The sequence below is a fragment of the Benincasa hispida genome, chromosome 7 (assembly GCF_009727055.1).
Source record: "Benincasa hispida cultivar B227 chromosome 7, ASM972705v1, whole genome shotgun sequence".
Taxonomy (NCBI): Eukaryota; Viridiplantae; Streptophyta; class Magnoliopsida; order Cucurbitales; family Cucurbitaceae; genus Benincasa; species Benincasa hispida.
Window position 1 is genome coordinate 46,286,250 of NC_052355.1, and position 21,630 is coordinate 46,307,879.

Genomic DNA, 21,630 nt, shown 5'->3' on the forward strand with positions numbered 1-21,630 from the left:
TCTTGAAAATAAACACTTTATTCTCAGAAAAGGAGTCGATGTAGCCTTGTTCAATGAGACAAGAAACTGAGATTAAGTTCCTCTTAAATGAGGAACTACAAAAACATTATCCAGTAACAAATAACGTTTCTTGTCAACAAATAACTTTACCCTACCTACAGCAACAACTGAAACAACCTCACCAGTACCGACTCGAAGAGTCATCTCTCCTTGTGATAACGTTTTCCAGAAACTAAATCCTTGGTAAGAGGAACTGACACGATTGGTAGCACCTAAATCAAGGATCCAGGCAGAATCATCATTCTCTACCAGACATGTCTCCAAGACCAATAAATCATATTTACTGTCTTGTCTCCTCTTTTGGAGAGTAGTGGGATCGAGGTCGTTTACCACGAAATTTGTTTCACATGATTCTTTCCACTATAAGTAATCGGTCATTTTTAAAAGCTTTAAACAGAAATACTAACGAGTTGCTGAAAAGAAAAACACATTGACCTACATTAGGTTTTAAGCAAATATCTGTTGTAAAACAAAACAACATCCAATAAGGTTTTAGCAAAACTAACATGAACCTCATGTGACATCTAGTTTCACAATGACGCTTCAAAGGTTTACGACAAAAGCTACCGAAGGGAGGTAAGTTATCTCTCTTCTGAATTGAGAAGTTCTCAACTAGTCATTAATACTAAAACAACTCTTGCTCCTATAACGACTAGCCATCATTAATTTGGCCAAGAGATCATTAACTTACTTAACAATATCCCATAAGTGTGACCCGTCATTTTAAGTCCTAGAGGTCCATCCCAAAATGCCAATCCGAAGGGAAAAAATCTGATTGGGACAAAACCTAAAACGACCCTATCCATTTCTGGAGTTCACCTTGATATTGACCAACTGCACAAAACCCATTCGAAGGGGGACGCACAAAGGCGACACGAGGGAGTACAAAATGATCTCACAGTGTCAACCAATGACAGAGACCATAGAACATGTTGACACACACCCTTCACCCACTTACTATAAACACTCTCTCCGTTCACCTTGATATTGACTCATGCAAAAACAATCCAAAGGGGGATGCTCCCAGGGCACCACAAGGCCAAGCATGAATCTCATGGTATGAACATACAGGGAGAAACGTGAGTGGAATCATAGACATATCTGATACGCCTCTTCCTCCCACCGAGTATTTTATAACATAGGATTTAGCTTACTTAGAAAAAAACACGAGTAAGGATTTTAACTAAGTGATTTTTAGGTTTGCCCAAGAGTAACTTTTCCTTGGATAGTGAAATAACTTTTGATCATCATACATTAAATTCTTTAACGGAATCTTTGACCAAATCGTCGCATGCTTTTTGAAAATCTATCTAATTTACCTTTCTAAGTAGGTTACCAGGTAGAGTGTTACGTTTTCATCAACTTAAGAATCCCAACCTAGCCAGAACCCGCCTTAGACAAAAGGTCCCTTATAGATAGGTTTACAACAAATTTAATCTTTTATTTCAACCGATTTAATCCTATTAAACCGATTTTAAAAGATTAATCTAGGTTAGTAAACTCTTTAGAACCACTTGAACTTAGGTCTATCTCAATCCAATTTCAAAACCCTTTTAAAAAACTTGAGTTCACCCTAAGTCCACATGCAGCTTTGAATTATCGATTTTAGGTCTAATTTCCTTTATAACACTTATAAATGGAAACAACCACAATGCTAAGCGAACACATGCAAGGCATTCATAACGCTTATAAATAGCCTGAGTGTCATGCTCAATGCATTGTCCATTCATTGCTACTTCTTTTATATAACACTTATACAAAATAGTAATGAAACAAGCAAAACATGCTTCCATTCACCCTTAGACTATTACACTAATAATAAAAGGATGATGCATGATAATGCTCACTACATGCAAAATATAACTCGTATATTTCATGATGCATGCGCATGCTTTCAAGTAATTTCTTCATGCAATATTATAACATTTATAATACATGATGCATGAATAATTGCACAACCTAAGGTGGGTATTAACTATATGACAAACCTTTTGGCATATAAGTATTATACATCACATGTATAAACAACCAATGTTGATGAACCGGGTAAAATTGCCTTAAAATCACAAAAATAAGGCCAATTATTACAAAGGCAAGGAGTCTCCGGTTCAAACAGACAAACCGGGTCTTAAACCGCTCAGACAAAGCATCACTTCTCCAACCATCATGTACTAAGCACCCCGCGATCGTTTACACGATAAAATAAACGCTTTGCTCTATCGCTTACCAGTGCTCTGATAACTTGTAGAAATACAAGTTATTGCAGCTAAAAGAGAGGAAAGTTCCGTCGATAGTATAAAAATTGGCTGAGAAATACGAAAATTATGAAATGTCGTAAACACACCCACTAACACCATTGCGATGGCGAAATAGAATGTTTCAGTCTCTACTTTGCAGGAAATAGGTCACCGCATGCGTTAATGGCTCGTAGACAAAATGTACAACGCATCTCACTCGCATGCACCCATCAATCAAGAACGAAGAGATGATCAACGCAATGACGGCACATGCGACAATCGATTAAGAGCTCTAGCGATCAACGCATTTCAACCGCATGCGGTAATCAAAAACAACACCGCATTTGGCGATAGATCGAAGATGTGAAGAGCAACGCATTCGCGAACGATTCTGACAAGTGTACAGTTTTTAGTTGTACAATTCTGACGGATTGATCGTGTAACAGAAAGGAATTTTCCATTCCGCCGTTTCAGGAACTACCATAATTATACAGTGGGGACCACAAATTCAAAGAGCCAATGTCTTGCCTATAAATAGTTTCTTCAAATTCGCTGAAAAGATATACAAATACAGATATTGGGGTTATAGATATACATGCATGTACTGATACTGAGAGAGAGGTTGGTCTGAAGCGACTTTACAAAGTAAATCAGGGAGAACGACGAGACAAGGCCGAGAGGTGAGTCTCCGAGTAAAGAATTCTTCCAATTCCCGAAGCTAAAGCTCTGTGCAAAAGATCAATTCTATCGGGAAAGCAAGCCTGAGAAGAAAGCTTTCCTTTCCACCATATCCATAAGCCGGCAAGCACAAGTCTCCGATCGGGATCTGTGTCAAGACATTGACACTCTTTCTGTATTTGTTTCTATTCTCTAATTCATCTTCTGTATTCATCTTCTTTAATTCTTCATTCACAAACATGTATCAAACGCTTAATTTTAGAATTAAATGTTATCATCGCCATCATTATCATCTCTCTGTCTCTTTCCATACATTTATCATCCATTTTCTCCATGATGTGTTCTTAATCCCAGGGGTAAAAAGCGAGAATTAAGCAAGTGAGTCAAACCTGTGTTAAGGAATCAATTAAGTGTAGCTAAAGCATGCTCGATGGCGTCTTCACCTGTGAGAGCAGAAGTGAAGATGTTATTCCGCCTATCAAGAGAAGGTTGGAAGAATGTGTTAACTAAAGCAAGAAGTATTTCTAGAGATGGAAACAACCTTGCATTCATCACGTTCATCTCTGTTTCACCATAGACATATAGGAACGTGGCCGATCACTATAAGGTGTACGCCAAGGGAAAGCGGAACCTTAGTTGCGTCCTTAATGCGATTGACAAACTTGCGATGTTTTACTTTTTACTCTTTCTCTTTTTGCTTCATTCATAAGACTTGTCATCGCATTCATTGATTCTCTTGTACAACTTCACAGCTAGTCCTCGACCCCTGTATCATGTATCATGTATCATAGTAGTTTAGGAATTTACTTTATCAATGCATTTTTACTTTACAACGCATTTTACTTTATCAACGAATTTTTACTTCAACACAATTTACATTTCTGTACAAACCAAATTTCTTTATTCATTATTAAAACCGGTCGCATGTATCACATAAGTATCGCATTTAATGACAACAATCCCCGTGTTCGACCTCGAATCACTCTGAGAAACTTGCATTGGAATTATACTTGGTTTCAACGCAAAGAAACTTGTGACACACACTACTTCATCGCATACTACGAGTGTATCACTATCAACGCATACACTTAGAATGTAGTATCGCATAAAATGTCTTTATCGCAAAGCACTTGAACGCATATAGAGCATCATTCATTCATTCATCAGCGCAATATATAGACAACATTCCATTTTTACCGTTACAAGTTTATGGCAACATGAGCTTGTAGCACATTATCTATCATCACAGTGCATGCATAATAAGGAAAAATTAAATTTCAGTCAACAAGTTTATGGCACCGTTGCCGGGGACATGAGCTTGTAGCACATTCATCCATCAGTAGTGTGTATAAGCGATACAAAACATAACACAGCAAAACATTTAATTCGTACTGTTACACGCTCCCAGAGCTAAACGTTGTTTAGCATTTACTATACGATCGTCTAGAAAAATCCAAACGATCGTTTAGTTGTTACTACACGATCATGTATCTTACTAAGCGATGAAGCCTGAAGTACACGATTGCTTAGCGCACTCCGTATCACATACGTGCGATCGTATAAGTAGTAACTAAGCGATGAAGCTTGCTAACTACACGATCGTCTAGTACGCGCCTTCTACTAAACGACGAGCATCGCATGCTCCCACTATGATCGTCTACCTCCAACGCCTATGCGATCGGGCAACCAACGTTACGCAATATGGTAAATGATTTACCCTATTGCTTAGTATTAGCCAAACGATCATTTAGAAAATACTACACGATTGTCTAGAAAAATCTAAATGATCGCTTAGTTAAATCCCAAAGAATCGTTTACTTGAAGCTACACGATCTAACCAATGTTTGGTCTTCTTCTTCGTTGAGAACCACATCGCCATGTGTCGAAGCTTCATCATGAATAACTCGACGAACTCAAATCTTTTGAATTATAGACTCGATTCCAAAGTTAATTTTGCCCAAAAACATAGGGGCCCTTATAATTAACACTTTGTAATATCGAAAACTTTAACAAAAAGCAATTTAAACCCGAAACATTCATCAATGCAACCACATATGTAGAAAACGATAAACTACAAATGCAAAAATCCACCTCGACTGTAAAATGAGTTCAATTCATAGTTGTAATTTGGAATATTAGAGAACCTAGCTCTAATACCAATTGAAGAAAATCGGACTCGAGATTTTCATGAGCAGCGGAAATAAGATCATTCCAAATTACAAGCATGAATGAACAAAACAAATTACAATCGTATAGAAACAAGCGGTTATACAATTAGTACAAAAATTACAGCATGAATAATTACAAATGCACAAAGGGGACGTTGAAGATGCGTCTCCACGCTTCTTTGTGCACGACCGCTCGAACAACAGCAACCTCGAACGCCCGATCTACACGATCGCAACACAGCACGAACACTTCACGTTTGTCCTCAACGATCGCCTCGGCCACGAACTCCTCAAAAACAGCACGAATGGCCTTCATAGCACCTCGACGATGTCGAGTTGAGTATGACACTCCCAAGAAGACTATCTTGGTATTCTCGGTGTGAGAATCCAAAGGGTGGGCTCTGTTCGGACTTGGTATGAGGCAAATGAAGGAGGAAACACTGATTGTGTACACAACTAGGCAAGTGGGATATGAAGAGAACTATCATATAGGTCGATGCCAATCGTTTAGCTAAAGCTATGCGATCGTCTAGCAAAAGCTATGCAATCGTTTAGCTCGGTCTGTCGCCTACAGACACTACACGATCGTTTACTTTGGGCAAGCGATCTTCTAGCAAAAGCTATGCGATCGTTTGGTAAATATTGTACGATCGTTTAGCCTGCCATACACAATCATTTAGCTAGCCCAAGCTGTAGTTTAATAAATCCATATTTACTTGACGACTCTGTGAGATCCTTTTGTCCAGAGAAAAACTCAAAAACCAATTTTTTAGCTTTTGTAAAGCCTTAATAAAATTAGGAAAACAATGTTCCTTTTAACTCACGGTTACCATGAATCCAATAACCACCCACTCAATTGGTTAGTAAAGAAAAAAAAATAATTATCCAATAACTAATATTATTATAAATATAAATGATAACCAACTTATCATACTATATTTATAACCTATAGTTTTAATATTTCATCTCATGAAACATATAAACCATAGTTCTTTTTCTATTCCATGGCACTTAATGTAAATCTCATTTACATCAATCCTCCACTAGATGTATCTTATACATAATACCGATTATATCATATATAATCAAAATACCTCTTGTCAATTTGAACATTTCAAATCAACACCAAGAACTGATCCTCAACTGAATTCATTGAGCTACCAAGGGGATCTTTTGAACCTGTAGCTCGAAGCTCCAACGGTACGTCAATAACTGACTAAACTCTTTAGTCACGGGACCCACCATCTATTAACTGTCAGACACTCCATTAAAGAGCGACAGTTGAACTCTCCTTCCCACAGATATATTATGTGTTCATCTTAACCAATTAGCAATGCAACAACCCTTTACATATCACTCGTAAGTACAACTAGGCCAAAAACCGTTATGCCCTTGTAGTTACATCTGTCTCCTTAAGTACCACTGATCTCTCTAATGAACATAAGTCATAGTCCCATTATGATTGAGTCCTCTCTTCCAAAGAGAAGTTGTGGCCACTATGTTCAAGCCCTGGAATCAGCCCTTAAGGGAGCAATCTCTTTATTTATCCCTGCTTCGGAAAAGGAGTGAATTCCATCTTGTGGATTGAGTTCCCAACTCCCAGATCAGACAAGTCCCAAAAAGGTAGGCATGTTGAGTTGGCAATCTGGCCACTCTCACCCATACTAATCAAAGAACCGCCCTCAAAGGCAGAAGTTCCCAAAACACTCAGGATTAAGGTCGTGTCACCTATGGTCGTTTAGGTGAGATGTAAGTCTCTAGTATCAACGGCGTTATATACAAAGTCTAGTCATCTTGTGGTCCAGGTCTTATACAAACTCTTTGTATAGGACACCCCCGCTCGCACATCTCCACATGAATGATCAGGATCTACCATCTGTAGTAGTTTACAACACTCGTAAACCTCTACAAAGCGGGCCATATCTGTAGTGTCACCAGGATCAGGTATCCCACCTTAATCCTTATACTACAAACCTATTTAGGTTATCATTAAGGCATAATCCACTTGTAGATCACATATACATGCTTAAGTTCACATAATATAACCAAGGAATTTTGTTTATTGGATATGAGTAAATGCTAGAATTAAATAACAATTATTTTATTCATTAAACAATGTGTATCTTTACAGAACAACGAAACTCTGGGAGAATTAGGACACCAATCCCAACAGTTGTAACTACGAGCGATTCATGAAGGGTCGACTTATTGTTGATTAGTTATATCCATGGACACAGAAACAAATCCACAGTGCAAAGAGTGCAGTTGTGGGTCTTTAGTGGAGTGATCTGCAGTTAATGAATGTTGATTAATTTAATTAAAGAGTTTAATTAATTGACTCTCGTATCATTGGAGTTTCAAATCTGTAAGCTCATAAGATCCTCTTGCTAGCTCACTAAGGGTAAAACAAGAATCAATTAAATTTGGATTAATTTGAATTGTTCAAACTAAATAAGGAAATTAATTGTATAAGATATAATTAATATAATGTATATTCATATATTATAACATAAAGTTAATTCTGAATAAGATTCAAAATTATTCTTTATAATATGTAAGAGATAAAATTTGAATAAGATTTAAATATTAATTATATGAATAAGATTCATATAATACTATAGATTAAAATTAATAGGAATGCGATTCATATTAAAACTCTATATGAGAGGTTATTATTTGAATATGATTCAAATTAAATTAAATACTTGATAGTTAATTTATTAATTAATTAATTGTTAATTAATTAATATTTATTTAATTATATATTAAATTTTATTTAATACATTAATTTATTTAAATTCAAAATAATATGTAACATCCCAATTTCAGGAAAATTTAAGTAATTATCTAAAATTATTGAGTTTCAATTTCCCTTTCATTTGGAAAATTGGGATTAAGTTGAAATAATTGAAAAACTTTTATTGGTTAATTGAATTTAATTGATTAGATATTCGAACGGATTATCTTTTGAAAATATTGAATTTTACTTCTCTTTGATTTTGGATTTTAGAGCTAACTTAAAAAAAATTAAAAGAGATAATTAATTTCATGTGGTTTTAAATGATTTAAATATTTGGAAAAAATTAAAAGAGATAATTAATTTCATGTGATTTTGAATTGATTTAAATATTTGGAAGGATTTAATTTGTATCAAATTGATGGATCTTATGCCCTTTAATTTTGGTTTTTGAAGCCTAAATTAAGATAATTTGAAAAGTTAATTGATTTCTAAATTTAATAGAATCTTTGGAGATTTTGGAGATAGTAATAAAATATTTTATTTATCTTTTCAAAAATAAATGAGAGTGAAAAGAGGCCAAAAATTGGGGAGACAGCAATTCGATTTTTCAGCGACAGCTTCTCCAAAATTGTCGATTGCCGAAGTTTAAACTGTTGGATCGTGCTCAAAGGTCAGTCTGTTCAAGACATATAAAGTTTCATTTTGAACGGTTGGATCGTTGTTTGAAGCTCTGGATTGGTCGTAATCCATACTGAATAAAATTTGTAAAACTAAAAATTCCCCTTCTCTCTCACTCTCGCAAACCCTCTTCATGCAAGACCCTCACTACCAGCCACTTGCCTAAACAATTTATGTCGTCTGGCAGTAACACCTGCTACCTATCTATGCTAGCCACGAGCCGACACGCCATCAGGCATCACTTGTCCGATCTTTGCCGAAATCTTGAGAAAAATCTTGGGTAAGACTTATTTTTCTTATAATTTGAAAGGTGAAATTCACCCATTTGATTTTGGGTTAAATTAGTAACCTCTCTTTAGTGTGAAACTTAGATTCAAGATTTGGAAGTTTTGAGGCATTGATCATCAAGCTAGAGACCATTTTTTGTTTTGCAGAAAATTGGTAAAGATCGGTAAGTTTTGGTTAAGTTGTTGGTTGGTTATCCTTTTGGATTGAGAGCAATAGTGAGAAAATTAAGTTATTGATTTTGAATTTAATTCTTGATCAGATTGGCTAATTGAATCAAGTTTTCGAATTTTTCTTGGACCAAACCACAACTTTGGGTTGATTCAAGTTTTCCAAAGGTTTTAAAGAATTATTTGCGTGGACTTTTGTGACCAAGTTGAGGTAAGTGGTACTATTACCGGTACCTTTGTGCCAGGCGATCTAGACTAGAATTATAAAGTTAATTAATGGACTCTAGAAGCATGATTTTGTCATTATGTTTTACTTGTTGCATGATAGTTATGAGTATTATGAGCATGTTCGAATTTCTAATCAATACTGAAATTATGTATGTGATGCATGAATAAACCAATAGGGCAGTTTACCGTCTTGCCTTGACGCATGTTTTATTTCAGAGGACCGACGGGTCTAGTTTCATATTTGACGGTATGCCTACGAGCCGCTAGACATGCGTGAGCCGACAGGTTTACGTTCATGTTATTTTTTTCATGTTTGACGGTGTGCTTATAGGCCGCTAGACATGTGTGAGCCGACAGGTTTACGTTCATGTTATTTTTCATGTTTGATGGTTTGCCTACGGGGCACTAGACATGCGTGAGCCAACAGGTTTACATTCATGTTATTTTTCATGTTTGATGGTGTGCCTATGGGCCGCTGGGTGAGCCGATAGGTTTACATTCATGTTATTTTTCATGTTTGGCGGTGTGCCTATGGGCCGCTAGACATGTGTGAGTTGACGGGTTCACGTTCATGTTATTTTCATGTTTGACGGTGTGCCTACGGGCCGCTAGACATGCATGTCAAGGCAAGACTGTACGTCTTTTGGTTTCTTTTCATCATAAAAAACCGATGTAGCTGTATGAGCCACGGGCCATCATTCTCTGCTCGTTGATGCATAGTCTGATCCTGGTAATGGGATCACTTACTGAGTATTTTATACTCAACCTTTCTTAATTTATGCTTTTCAGGTAAGGATAGGAACGGATCGACGGGTGACGAGAGGGATCTGTGATCATGTCATATGGGACATGTAAATCGCTTCCGCTCAGTTTACGTTTTCAAGCTATTTAAAAGTTTTGATTTGAAACTCGATGTTGGTCAAAAAAATTTCTGATTAAGTTATTTTTTCTTCATTATTTTAGGGGCCCCGAACAAAGGATTTTCTTATTTGTTATTTATTTTGGAAAACTGTCTTTATTATTTTAAAGAAAAATTATTTTCCTCCATGGTCAAATGTTTTGAATTTAAATGTGTAGTTATGAGTAACAACCCTTATCAGAATGCTCAAAAGGTGGGGTCTTTATATTGGGAGTTATTATGAGTTAGTGGATGGGAGTAACTCTCTCTCCAACTAATTCACTCTCAAGTCAAGTCAAATGAGAGGGAGAAGATTCATTATATAGAAGCTTCAATCCAATGCATAGATCACTACCCCGCACATTTTTTTAGTAATAATGTAATTTCAGTAACTTTATTATTTGAAATTTCAGTAATTGTTATTAATTGAAGGGTATTTTTGAAATTTTAGACTTCAAGTATAAGTGCGGAAATTTAATTGTTGGCATGAAATTATTCAAATTGGAAATTAATAGCAGAAATTAATTTTCTTTTGAAACGGAAAAGAATTTATTAGTAAAAGGAATTTAATAGTAAAACAAAAAGAAATTAAATGTAATGGAATTTAATAGTAAAACGGAAAGAAATTAAATGTAATTATAATTATTTCATCTTTTGTTTTATTATTATTATTATTATTGTTGTTGTTTTTTTTTTATAAAAAGTCAAACCCCACCTCCCATCTGTTCGTTTTCTCCTTCCAATGAACAACGGCAATGCCCACGATCTCCAACCAATGTCCTCAGATGCCGCAATATACAACTTCAACGGCCACAACGCTTGCGACTTAGATTTGAGTTACCCACTTCTTAGTGGCTCCAAATTTCGAACAACAACCAACAAGGATTAAAGTTGTTTTGCATGTTTGTTTGATTCAAGGTTCCATTGAGCAAAGAAGAGGTTGAGCTTCTAGTTTCTAGAGTTTGCAATTAGAGGTAAGTAATCTTACTACTGGAACTACCCACGGGCCAGACATTAGATGTATACTAGTATGATAAATGTATGTTATGGCAGAATGTTAGCATGATAGACTGATAGTATAATATGATCAAAGTATGTTATGGTACGAGATCTGAATTATTTATTTACGCACATGGACACTTGGATGCTAGTATGAGATGGTATGTGCTTCAGTATGGTTGTATTTGATTTGATGATGTTGAGGTATACATGTATGTTGTAAAACCATGATGTTGAGGTTTATATGTATGTCATAAATTCATACACTGATGATTATGATGTTGAGACTGTACAAATGTCCTTACTGATTAGTTAGATGTCCATTAGATTTTGTGTTTCCTTCGGGATCCACCAGTTTGTGTTTCCTTCGGGATTCACTAGTTTGTGTTTCCTTCGGGATTCACCAGTTTTTGTCTCATTCGGGATTCACCAGTTTGTGTTTCCTTTGGGATTCACCAGTTTGTGTCTCTTTCGGGATTCACCAGAGGTAGTGGGCATACTTAACTCAGTCTCCTTTTTTTTCATGTGCATATGTCTCCTATGAGGACTAGAGCAGTTTATATGTTTCACCAGAGGTGGGTATCTAGAGGACATAGATATCCAGCCTGACCCCAGTAGTGGGGTTACTTACTGAGTATTTTATACTCATTCTTTGTCATGTTGTTGTTTCAGGTAAGGGTAGAGATGCATCGGTGATGGACAAGCGGAATTTGTGATCGAGCCACTGGGACTAGTTTTTACGCTTCCGCATCATGAGATTTAAAGTTCTTTTCATGTTTCTTTTAACTTTTAGTTTTGATGTTTAAAACTTACATTTAAGAATTGTTTTCAGACTTATTTATTGTCCTATGATTTATGAGTACCCTACTATTGTTTTAGTATTTGAATTTAATGAAAGTCTTTTGAACTTACCTTATTTAATTAGCATTTATTTCACCATAATGTCGTTTTGAGTTCCATGCATGCATGTATTTAGTAACGGCCTAACTTAAGTCCTAGGGGGTCGGGTCGTTACATTCTTCATCTTCTTCTTCAAGAAACCCCTCTCATACAAAAAAACACTTCTCCCTACCAAAGTAAAGAGCCCACACATTCTTAATTCTTTCTTCGAAGAATGGCGAGGAAACCAAGTGGTGGTGTCCCCTGTTTGTAACTTGTTTGTTTGTGAGAGGCATTTTCCAGTTTGAGGGAGATTTACGTTCGTTGTTCAGTTTTGATGAGAGGAATTAGGTGAAAAGTCTTCAAAAGTTAGTTCTCCGTGTCCTTTGCTCCCTAGAAGCATGTTGTAATTTATAAATGTTTATCCTATTCTTCTATAATTTCTCTGTTTTTTTTAGTTTTTCAAGTTGAATTATATTGACATGTGCATTCACATGCTTCTGCTATAGAATTCCATTTCTTCACTAACTATTCTTAAATAAGCATAGTCAATTTAGAACTCCAACATTATGAATGCAAGAAATTAAGGATAAGTACAGAGCTCTTACTGGGAATTATGGGATCGTAATTGAACCAAAAAAACTTATAAGATCATGGGATGCTAATTTTGAATGGAACCTTGGACATTTGTATGCATATATGTATAGTTTTTTTCCTCCCATTGAAGCTTAATGCAAGAAATTAAACCCCGTTATTTGAGCTCTTTTGTTGGATGTCTAACAACTTTCCTAAACTTATGAAACTACTCTTCAAATGAAAGATGAAATTTGTAACACTTTTATTCAAGTTTAAGTTTAAGGTCCATGGGATTGGACTCGTCAGACACGCATAACCTAACGATATAGTCTACCACTGATAGATTTTAAAAGTTAGATCTAAATTTTGCTATATCATAAATTCTTTTATATTTATGCTATATTAGCTAATACTTTGGACCTATTGCTATATTTGCAATTGCTGTAAGAGGAAATAGCGTGTTTGAGTGTCTATGGGCTAGGCCAAGGAGCCAAAGAGCACAACCGACTACTCAAGATGGAACGCATTATCGAGCAGACCGAGGTGTCTAACAACACCTTTGTTGACACAGCTAATTCAATGTAACACTCATGCAACCAAGGAGGTGTATAACAATACCCTTATTGGCATAGCTAATTCATTGTAACACTTATGTAGCCAAGGAGGTGTCTGACAATATCCTTATTGACATAGCTAATTCACTGTAACACTCATGCAGCCAAGGTATATAAATGAGAATCACTTCATCTTCTATGCTTAAGCATCCAAATTTGTTGGGCAAGACAACACACCTTAAAAGAAAACTTTTATTATAATTTGTTTTTATATTAGGTGTCGAGTTTACATATCAAAATTGATTTGACAATATTATTTTTGGTAGATTAATTGGTAGATGTCAAAGTGATGGAGACCATACCTTATACACAATAGAAAATATGTAATTTGGGGACCGAATTTTAAACTTGGTAAGACGTCTTTCAATATTTTATAAAATTAGACCTTAATTTAAGATTCTTGTTGCCAAAATTATTTTAAACTTGAATAAGTGTGTCCATTCATACCTTGAAAAACATTCAATATTTAACTTAAAACATTAGAATAAGTAAAAATTTATAACACTACAATTTGATAAACTTAATAGTTGAATTCTTCAAAAAAGGAAAAAAAAAAAGTTTGAAGGAGAACATTGATACACGTTAGGCAAATTTAAGACAAACATTGATTTTTTCACTCTAACTTAACTAAAAATTATATTTGAAAATTTGATATCATATGGAACCGTGAGATTTATCATAAAAAATAAAATTTTAAAAAAAGACTCGACTCTGTTGAAGTTATTTTAAGTTTCTGACAGATGAGGTTGAGTATTTTAATCCAATGAAACTAATAAAACAAGATGAAAGATATATAATATACAATGTCACACTCATAAAATATTCCATACACAAGATTTAAGAAATAAAAAAGAAGAAGAAGAAGAAGAAAAAGAAGATTTCTGTAATGTTCAGAATCTCAAGACTTGGTTTTTGTTTTATTTATTTTGCTGTTGACTGAAGAGAAACAGCTTTTTCCAGGTTGGTGGGTTCAAATGCAGCAAATCAAAATCATGTAATTAGCAGCCCACACATTCTTCAATAAAAATATACTCCAAAAGAATACAAACTTCACAACTCTTTTCCCTTTGGAATATATATCTGATTTATGGTTCTTTTCTCTGCATATTACCTGCAAAGCATACACTAAGTGTTAGTTCTTGAAAGTTGAAAAAGAAGAATAAGTTCAGTTAAATAAGACAACAATGGCAATGAAATCTTAGGATGGAAATTATTTGAACACTTCCAAGACAGACAGAGGTTCCTAGGAGTTTCAGAACTTGCCAATTTCTTCAAGAAGTTAATTGAGAAAACTGTGAATTGGATTCAAGTATTTGAAACCAAAAGACATTGGAATTGTCAAATCAGAGAATAATTACTTTAATCATTATCAAGGACATGACATGATAATTTTGGGGGAAATCTGTCTGTTAATATATTGTGATTTAACTGTAAAGGAGATGAATGACAAAAGAGAATAGAGAGAGAGAGAAAAAGTTAAAGCAAAACGTTTTAAAAAGATTTCATTGACCATTTTTGTTTGTGCCCTTTTGGCAAATTATAATCACAAGCAGCTAAAACTGTCAATCCCAAATCTTCTCTGTCACAGGCAAAAATGGATCGTCTTCACCTGCAATGGCTTGCTGTTATGATCTCCATTATGAGCCTTTCTGAAGCTTGCCATCCTCTAGATTGGAAAGGTCTAACCAGTTTCAAGTCTGGAATTTTCCTTGACACTTCTGGTAGGCTTGCAAAATGGGTGGGACGAAGCTGTTGTGATTGGGAAGGAATTTCTTGTCACAACATTACAGGCAGAGTCAAAGAAATCAATTTGCCGGGCTTCATATCCACTGCTGATCTCCCCTTTCAGTCTGAGATGAGAGGCTCTCTTTCACCTTCAATAACACTGCTTAATGCTGTCGAGATTATTGATCTTGGAGGACTGCTTGGCCTTGGTGGAATGATCCCATCGTTTATCGGTTTACGGCTTCGCAACTTGCGAAAGCTCTATCTTTATGGTAACAAGTTGAGAGGTCCACTTCCGGAAAGTGTAGGTAAGCTTCTGAAACTTGAAGAACTTGCTGTGCATGATAATAGGCTGTCTGGTTCCCTTCCAGCATGTCTTGGCAGTCTCAAGTCTCTCCATAGCCTTCTTTTTTATGGAAATCGGTTTTCGGGTGTGATACCGGATTCATTTGCAGATCTTACTAACTTAGTTCAGATGGATTTACATAGCAACTCATTGGTTGGTCACATACCTGATAGAATTGGTCAGTTGCAGATGTTGAAAGAGCTTGATCTTTCAAACAACTTCTTGAGCGGGAGAATTCCCCTTTCCTTAAACAATTTGACAGGTCTTTCAGTTTTGTATTTGGATAACAACAATCTGGGAGGACCAATGCCATTCGCATCAGTTTCTGGTCAAATCTCTTCTTCTTCTTCTCTTGCTTTTCTTAGACTGAATGACAACCGTTTAAGTGGTGCTATCCCTTCAAGTTTTGGAGAGCTTGTTTTTCTCAAAAGAGCTTCACTTTCAAACAACAAACTTGAGGGAACGATTCCTTCTTCTTTGGGAAGGTTATCATCTTTGTCAGAGTTGTATCTCGACCGTAATCGATTCTCCGGTCAAATACCGGAATCATTTGGACAACTCTCTCAGCTCATTCTCCTGAATCTCTCACACAATTCCATCAAAGGGCCATTACCTGAGATGTCATCTCTACAAAATATCCAAACCATTGATCTTTCTTACAACCTTCTGAACATGTCCTCCATTCCCCAATGGCTATCAAAACTACCATCTCTTTCAAAAATCTATCTTGCAGGGTGTGGAATCCATGGCCAAATTCCAGAATTCTTGCGAACGACTCCAAGTCCAATACAGGAACTAGATCTTTCCCTCAATCATCTTACTGGGAAAATTCCAGAATGGATTGGAAGCCTCACTCAGCTCTATTCACTTAAACTATCAAAAAACACACTAGTCTCTGAGATTCCCAATTCCATTAAAAATTTACAGGACTTGGGTGTGCTCGATCTTCATTCAAACAAGTTAACAGGCAATATACAGCAGATCTTCAAGATAGGACACAGATTTCCAGACGATTCTTTAACATACATTGATCTTTCAGACAATAACTTCTCTGGGGACTTTTATCAAACCGATGTCGGGCAACAACCTGCGATCCAGTTTCTGAATTTGTCGCATAACAATCTGAAAGGAAGATTACCCACTTCAATCGGAGGATTAAGATCAATACGAAGCCTGGATTTGAGCCGTAACAATTTGGGCTTCGACTTGCCGGAGGCCATAGTGAATGCAAACCAATTAGAGACACTGAAGCTGCAAAGAAACCATTTCACCGGAAAAATACCAAAAGGGTTTTTGAAGATGCGGAAGTTAAAGGAATTGGATCTGTCGAACAACTTGTTAGTGGGAGAAATTCCAGCGGGAAAGCCGCTGAGTGATTTTCCTCGAAGTGCTTACATGGGTAACAAAGGTTTGTGCGGAAAGCCTTTAAACCCATGTATGCTTTGAAGGAGGAGAAGAAGAAATGAAATATTTTAGCTTTGACAGTGTTAAATTATCTTTCTTTCAATCAAATAGAGTTAACCAAATGTCATATCTGAAAGGGTTTTTTGTTTTCTATTTCACTGAGCATAGAAATGGAAGCAAAGGAAAAAAAATTTCTCATTAAAATTTGCTTTTTAGTGAACTCTTGTATGAATACAACGGCAAACTTTACATGATCTCTTGACCCATCCCCAACTGCTGATAATTTACGTAATCAATTCCATTTAATCTAATACAACATAAGATCTCCTCTGGCAATTCTTCAGGTTTGTTCCCCTGTTTCAATACCCAAAGCAAAGTAAGAAAAACAGGACAGAAAACTCAGCACAAAAGAGAGAAAAAAAAAACATGGTTTGGTTACAAGAAACTTGCCTGAATTGTTAGGCCAACATCCAAAATACAGCACTTGAGTCTATCAAGAAATGCTTCAAAACCTTTCCTTGATATGTAACTAAATCTGTGCATATCCAAGTCAATTTCCAAGTAGTTTTCTCCCTGTAAAATTCATTAGCTCTTCCATATGAATCATTCTGTAAAATGTAATCTTTAGAAATCTCTGTAGTGCAATGAACAACTAGACTTACCAAGTAAAATTCGTGTTGAGGACGAGAGAGGACGGGCTTTTCATTGTAAGCCTGCATAAGCTTTCGCTCTGCGGCACTCATTGGAAGATCCTCCACGTTTGCAACGCGTCCCAAAATTTTCAATCTTTCCCTAAATGGTACTACATTGTCTACTGGAAAACCCTTCACTCTTTCAACTTCATCATCAATCAGCTTCTGTTTTTAGAGCCAGTAAACATGGTTAAGAAAATGTACATAACAACATAATTTAACATTTCATGAAACAAGTTACTGGAGATAAAGAAAGATTGAATGAGAATTTGCAATTGCTGAATCTTACCCTGATATTTTCTTGAAAATGAGATGTAAGTTCCTCTGCATATGCATCAGAAAGCTTAAAGTACAAGACGATACTCATTCCTTCTCCATCGGTTTCTCCTTGAAAAATCGCCGCTGGATACAATGGAATCTGAAGAATCCAATAACAAGATCAATGTTACAAGAATCCAAGGCAGTACAAGAAAGAAAAGTACCCAAAGACACAAATATCTACAATAATAAAGGGAGCTATAACATTAAGCAGTTATAACCGACCATATACATTTATCACAGCACAAACAAAAGAAAGATTTACCTGAACATTAACAACAAGGATAGGTGGAAGCGTTCCAGAATAATTAGCTGCAGGAAGTTCCACAAAGCGAGCAATGTGATCCACTTTTCGATGTGACAAGAACACATCAACGCCAAATGGATAGTAAGCAGCATGACTGGGAGCAAATTCTTTCTTTTTGTCCCTGCAAAAGGATTATTTTGCTGAGTTAGAAAGAACAATAAGATTATCGCTTTAAGTTTTGCGAGATTAAAAAGTGAGCCAACTCGAAAAACTAGAAAGACTTTTTGGTATCTTACTTTGCATAGTTTACTCCCCTAACTTTAAAACTATCTGGCTCAATATGTGACCAACAGTCTAGCATTTTCTTTTCAGCTGGACAAAAGGGTACTTGAGAACCTGCTATAGGTCTTTGTAGAAGCGCTTTCGACGAAACTGAAAGAAACAGAAGAAGAAAAGTTAAATCAATCAAAATTTGAAGAAATTTAAAAGTTTATATACAAGGTACAGGAAGAAGTGAACCAGAATATAAAAAGTTTACTTCTTGAACACTCACATAAAGCAGCATTGGGATTTCCTTCTTTCCATTTGAATGAAAGTTTCAAGGCTGCCTTTTTAAGTCCACTTGGAGGACTAGAACTTAATGCTTTTCTCTTTTCAACAGAGTTTATTGTTGATGCAAGACAAGGCAAACAATTGCTTGGTAAAATCCCACAATTATCCAATATTCCATCGCCTTTGGCAGAACTTTCACCAGCAGTAGAGGAGATCTCGTCGATGAATACCGGTTCATTTGCCTCGCTCGAGTGTCCATAACCCTTGAGTTGGGGTTCTGCATCATCTGGATTCATGGCCTGAGAATGTGACTCCCTTGCAACTTGACTCTCAGAGTTGCTCACAGAATGTACTCTTGCTGAATTTCCTGGTCTATGAATCTGATCTGGGGTTGCGCTATGTCGATTCACATTATGATCTCCATGATTAGCATCTCCCGAAGAAGAAATGCTCGACGTTGACGCACCCTCAAAGCTATTAATTGACTGTATATCTGCAAGAACTCATGAGGTAGACAATGGCAGATTGATTAAACAACAAATGTAGAATAAGAAAATTTCCCATCAGTATAACATATTCAAAGAAAACCCACCATCAGGAAGACTTTGGTAGTCTTCATCACAATCCGATTCGAATTTTCCAACCGTATCAAACCAGGCTTCATCAGAACTTCCTGCAGAGATGCCACAGATGATACAGATTCAGATAAAAAGCCAGGAAATGAATTACATGGTGTTTGTAGTTTACAGCATTTGAAGACAAGTTCATTATCCCATTCTTTCAAAATGTCTACGACATCATGATAAACTAAATCCTCAGTGTATAAAAAAACCTAAATTCATAAAACAAAGCTCAGAATAGGCACAGTAGTTTTTAAAAGGTCGATAACTTAAGATGTCCCAACTTGTTGAGCTGGCTCATTTCTAAGACAGACGACTTGAGATTTTAAAGTATATAAGAAAATTCATGAGGAAAGTCAACTCCATTCTGCTATAAAAATTTCTTTAAAAAAAAAATACAAAAATGGGGATTCTTCTATGCTCATTCTGGAAGAATTAAGATCTGGGAATCTGCTCAATGACTTGCAGAAGCTTTGAACATGACACAGCTTCCCAATATTCAAAAACCATCCTTTCTGTTTCATCAATGAAAATTTAAAAAAAAAAAAAAAAAAAAAAAAAAAAAAAACCCAGTTTCTTCAATTGTAAAAGCATCCCAAAAAGCTCAAATTAAGATAGGAAAAAAAAACAGAGAAAGGAAGGAATAAGTTGCTTCCATCACAGGAGACGTACATTTCACATCACAAGCAAACATTTTTCATATTAAAAGGAAAACCCCATTAAAAAAAGAAAAAAAAAAAAAAGAGAGAGAGAGAGAGAAATCTCAACCAAACAACCAAAAAAAGAGGGAAAAAAAATCAAAATTTTCCCTTCTTCCCCTGTAAAAGAACAAGAAAAAATAACCTTGGAAAGTGGGATTGGAAAATGAGCAGTGGTCAATCGGGTCAGAGCGGTGCGATCCATCGGAGAGAGCTGAAAACGCTGTCGTTTTAGATCCTTTCCTCCGCCTGCGGCGGTTCTTCCTCTTGGAAGACTTTTTAAATTTGCTTCCGACGCAGCCCTCCGGCGTTGAAACGCAGGCACCCATGTCGGCGAACAACGACGACGACAAGAATCACATACCAGAAAACAACATAGGCAACATCCGAGGAAAGGAAATAAACAGGGCAAGGGAGGCAGCTCCTCTGTTAACAGAGAAACAATAATAACACTCAATTTTCTTTGTTGCAAAATACAGAGGAGGAAAAGTTAAAGCTACCGTTTGTTTGTTAAGAATCCCAAGTCCCTCTCTCTCTCGCTCCTGCCTGGTTTTATTATTATTAGTATTAAGATTATGATTATTATTATGAATAAAAATTGGAGCTTGATTATATATATATATATATAAAGAAATTGGAGATAAATGGAATTGGCAAAGATGACAGCTTAAGAATGCATCTATTATTCTATCTAATGGAAGAGACACCAATCGCAGGAAGGTTTTTATTATTATTTTTTAGGGATCGAAGGGACCCAGGAGATTACACGTGGCAGAATTTGATTTAAGAAAACGTGTGGAAGTGTGCCACCTTCCAAGCCTAAATGCGGCTGCTACAACTAACCACATTATTTATATATTATTATAATTTAATGTCTTTCCTTTCACACACATATATTTTTCTCTCTCTTTTTTTTTTCAATTTACCATCCATGATTTTAAGAGTTTTAATTAGTCCTATATTTCAGATTTAGTTCCAATTCCAAATCCAGTATTCAAATAATGATTTAGATTCTCAATTGGGGCTTGATCTAAATTTGGACTTGATTTTGAGTTATTTATAAGAGTTAATGACTATCTTTACACACGAATGTACGTGTTTTTTTTAGCATGTTTTATCTTTGATTTATAGATATTTTTTTGAAAAATTTTCTATAACGTCACTTAGCATAAAAGTTGCTCTAAATAAAACACGATTGACTTGGAATCTTGAAAAGGAAGGTGCATTTGTTGATATTGGTAATAATTATAATTCTTTTAAGTTTCTTTTTAAACATGTTAACATCGGTCTCGAAATTCCTCTCATTTCAATTTAGTATTCATTCATTCATGTATTTTCCATTTGAGCACTTTATATCTCAATGGTTTTAAAAGTGTTTATTTTATCTCTATAGTTTTGTCAATTTCATAGATTGTTCCTTGTGTATCTATTTTTTAAAAAAAAAAAAAAAAAATTATTATATTTGACACACTCAAATTAAACAAACTTCAAACTATATAAATCCATATGAAAATTTTAAGCTATAAAAACCAAATTAAAAACAAACTCAAACCATACCATAAAATGAGTAATTCACCATCTAATAATTTCTGACTTTCTTTTCTTTTTGTTTCATTTTAATTAAATATAAATCTAAGTTACTTTTAACCAACTATAACTTTAAATACTTTTGCTTTTCGAAAAGAAAAAACAGTATACAATGATTATAAGTTTATAACAGTATTTTATATATACACGTCAAATCAGAATCTCTTATTTTTCGGGAAAAAAAAATGAAAGAACCTTTTAAAATTTAAACATCAATTACAAAAAAAATAA

General features: G+C 35.4%; 1 protein-coding gene across 2 annotated transcripts; it reads right to left on the bottom strand.

The window, feature by feature from the left end:
- Positions 1-14,097: 14,097 nt before the first annotated feature.
- LOC120081366 lies at positions 14,098-20,496 on the bottom strand. Of its 2 annotated transcripts, XM_039036172.1 has the most exons (10): positions 19,958-20,496; positions 19,087-19,167; positions 18,496-18,987; positions 18,239-18,374; positions 17,961-18,123; positions 17,667-17,795; positions 17,348-17,542; positions 17,136-17,258; positions 16,936-17,039; positions 14,098-14,321 (listed from the first exon to the last, which is right to left on the bottom strand). In XM_039036172.1, the coding sequence occupies exons 1-10, from the start codon at positions 20,139-20,141 to the stop codon at positions 14,318-14,320; spliced, it is 1,611 nt and encodes a 536-aa protein (XP_038892100.1). In that variant the 5' UTR covers positions 20,142-20,496; the 3' UTR covers positions 14,098-14,317. The 2 variants fall into 2 exon arrangements, with proteins under 2 accessions (XP_038892100.1, XP_038892099.1); XM_039036171.1 differs by lacking the exon at positions 14,098-14,321 and having other exon boundaries at positions 16,857-17,039.
- Positions 20,497-21,630: the final 1,134 nt, after the last annotated feature.

Coding starts and splice junctions, on each gene's coding strand:
- LOC120081366 (XM_039036172.1), bottom strand. CDS start 20,141: ATGGGTGCCTGCGTTTCAACGCCGGAGGGCTGCGTCGGAAGCAAATTT. Junction 17,543..17,666: donor ATTTTCAAGAAAATATCAGG/GTAAGATTCAGC, acceptor CTCTAAAAACAG/AAGCTGATTGATGATGAAGT. Junction 17,040..17,135: donor ATGTTGGCCTAACAATTCAG/GCAAGTTTCTTG, acceptor GTATTGAAACAG/GGGAACAAACCTGAAGAATT.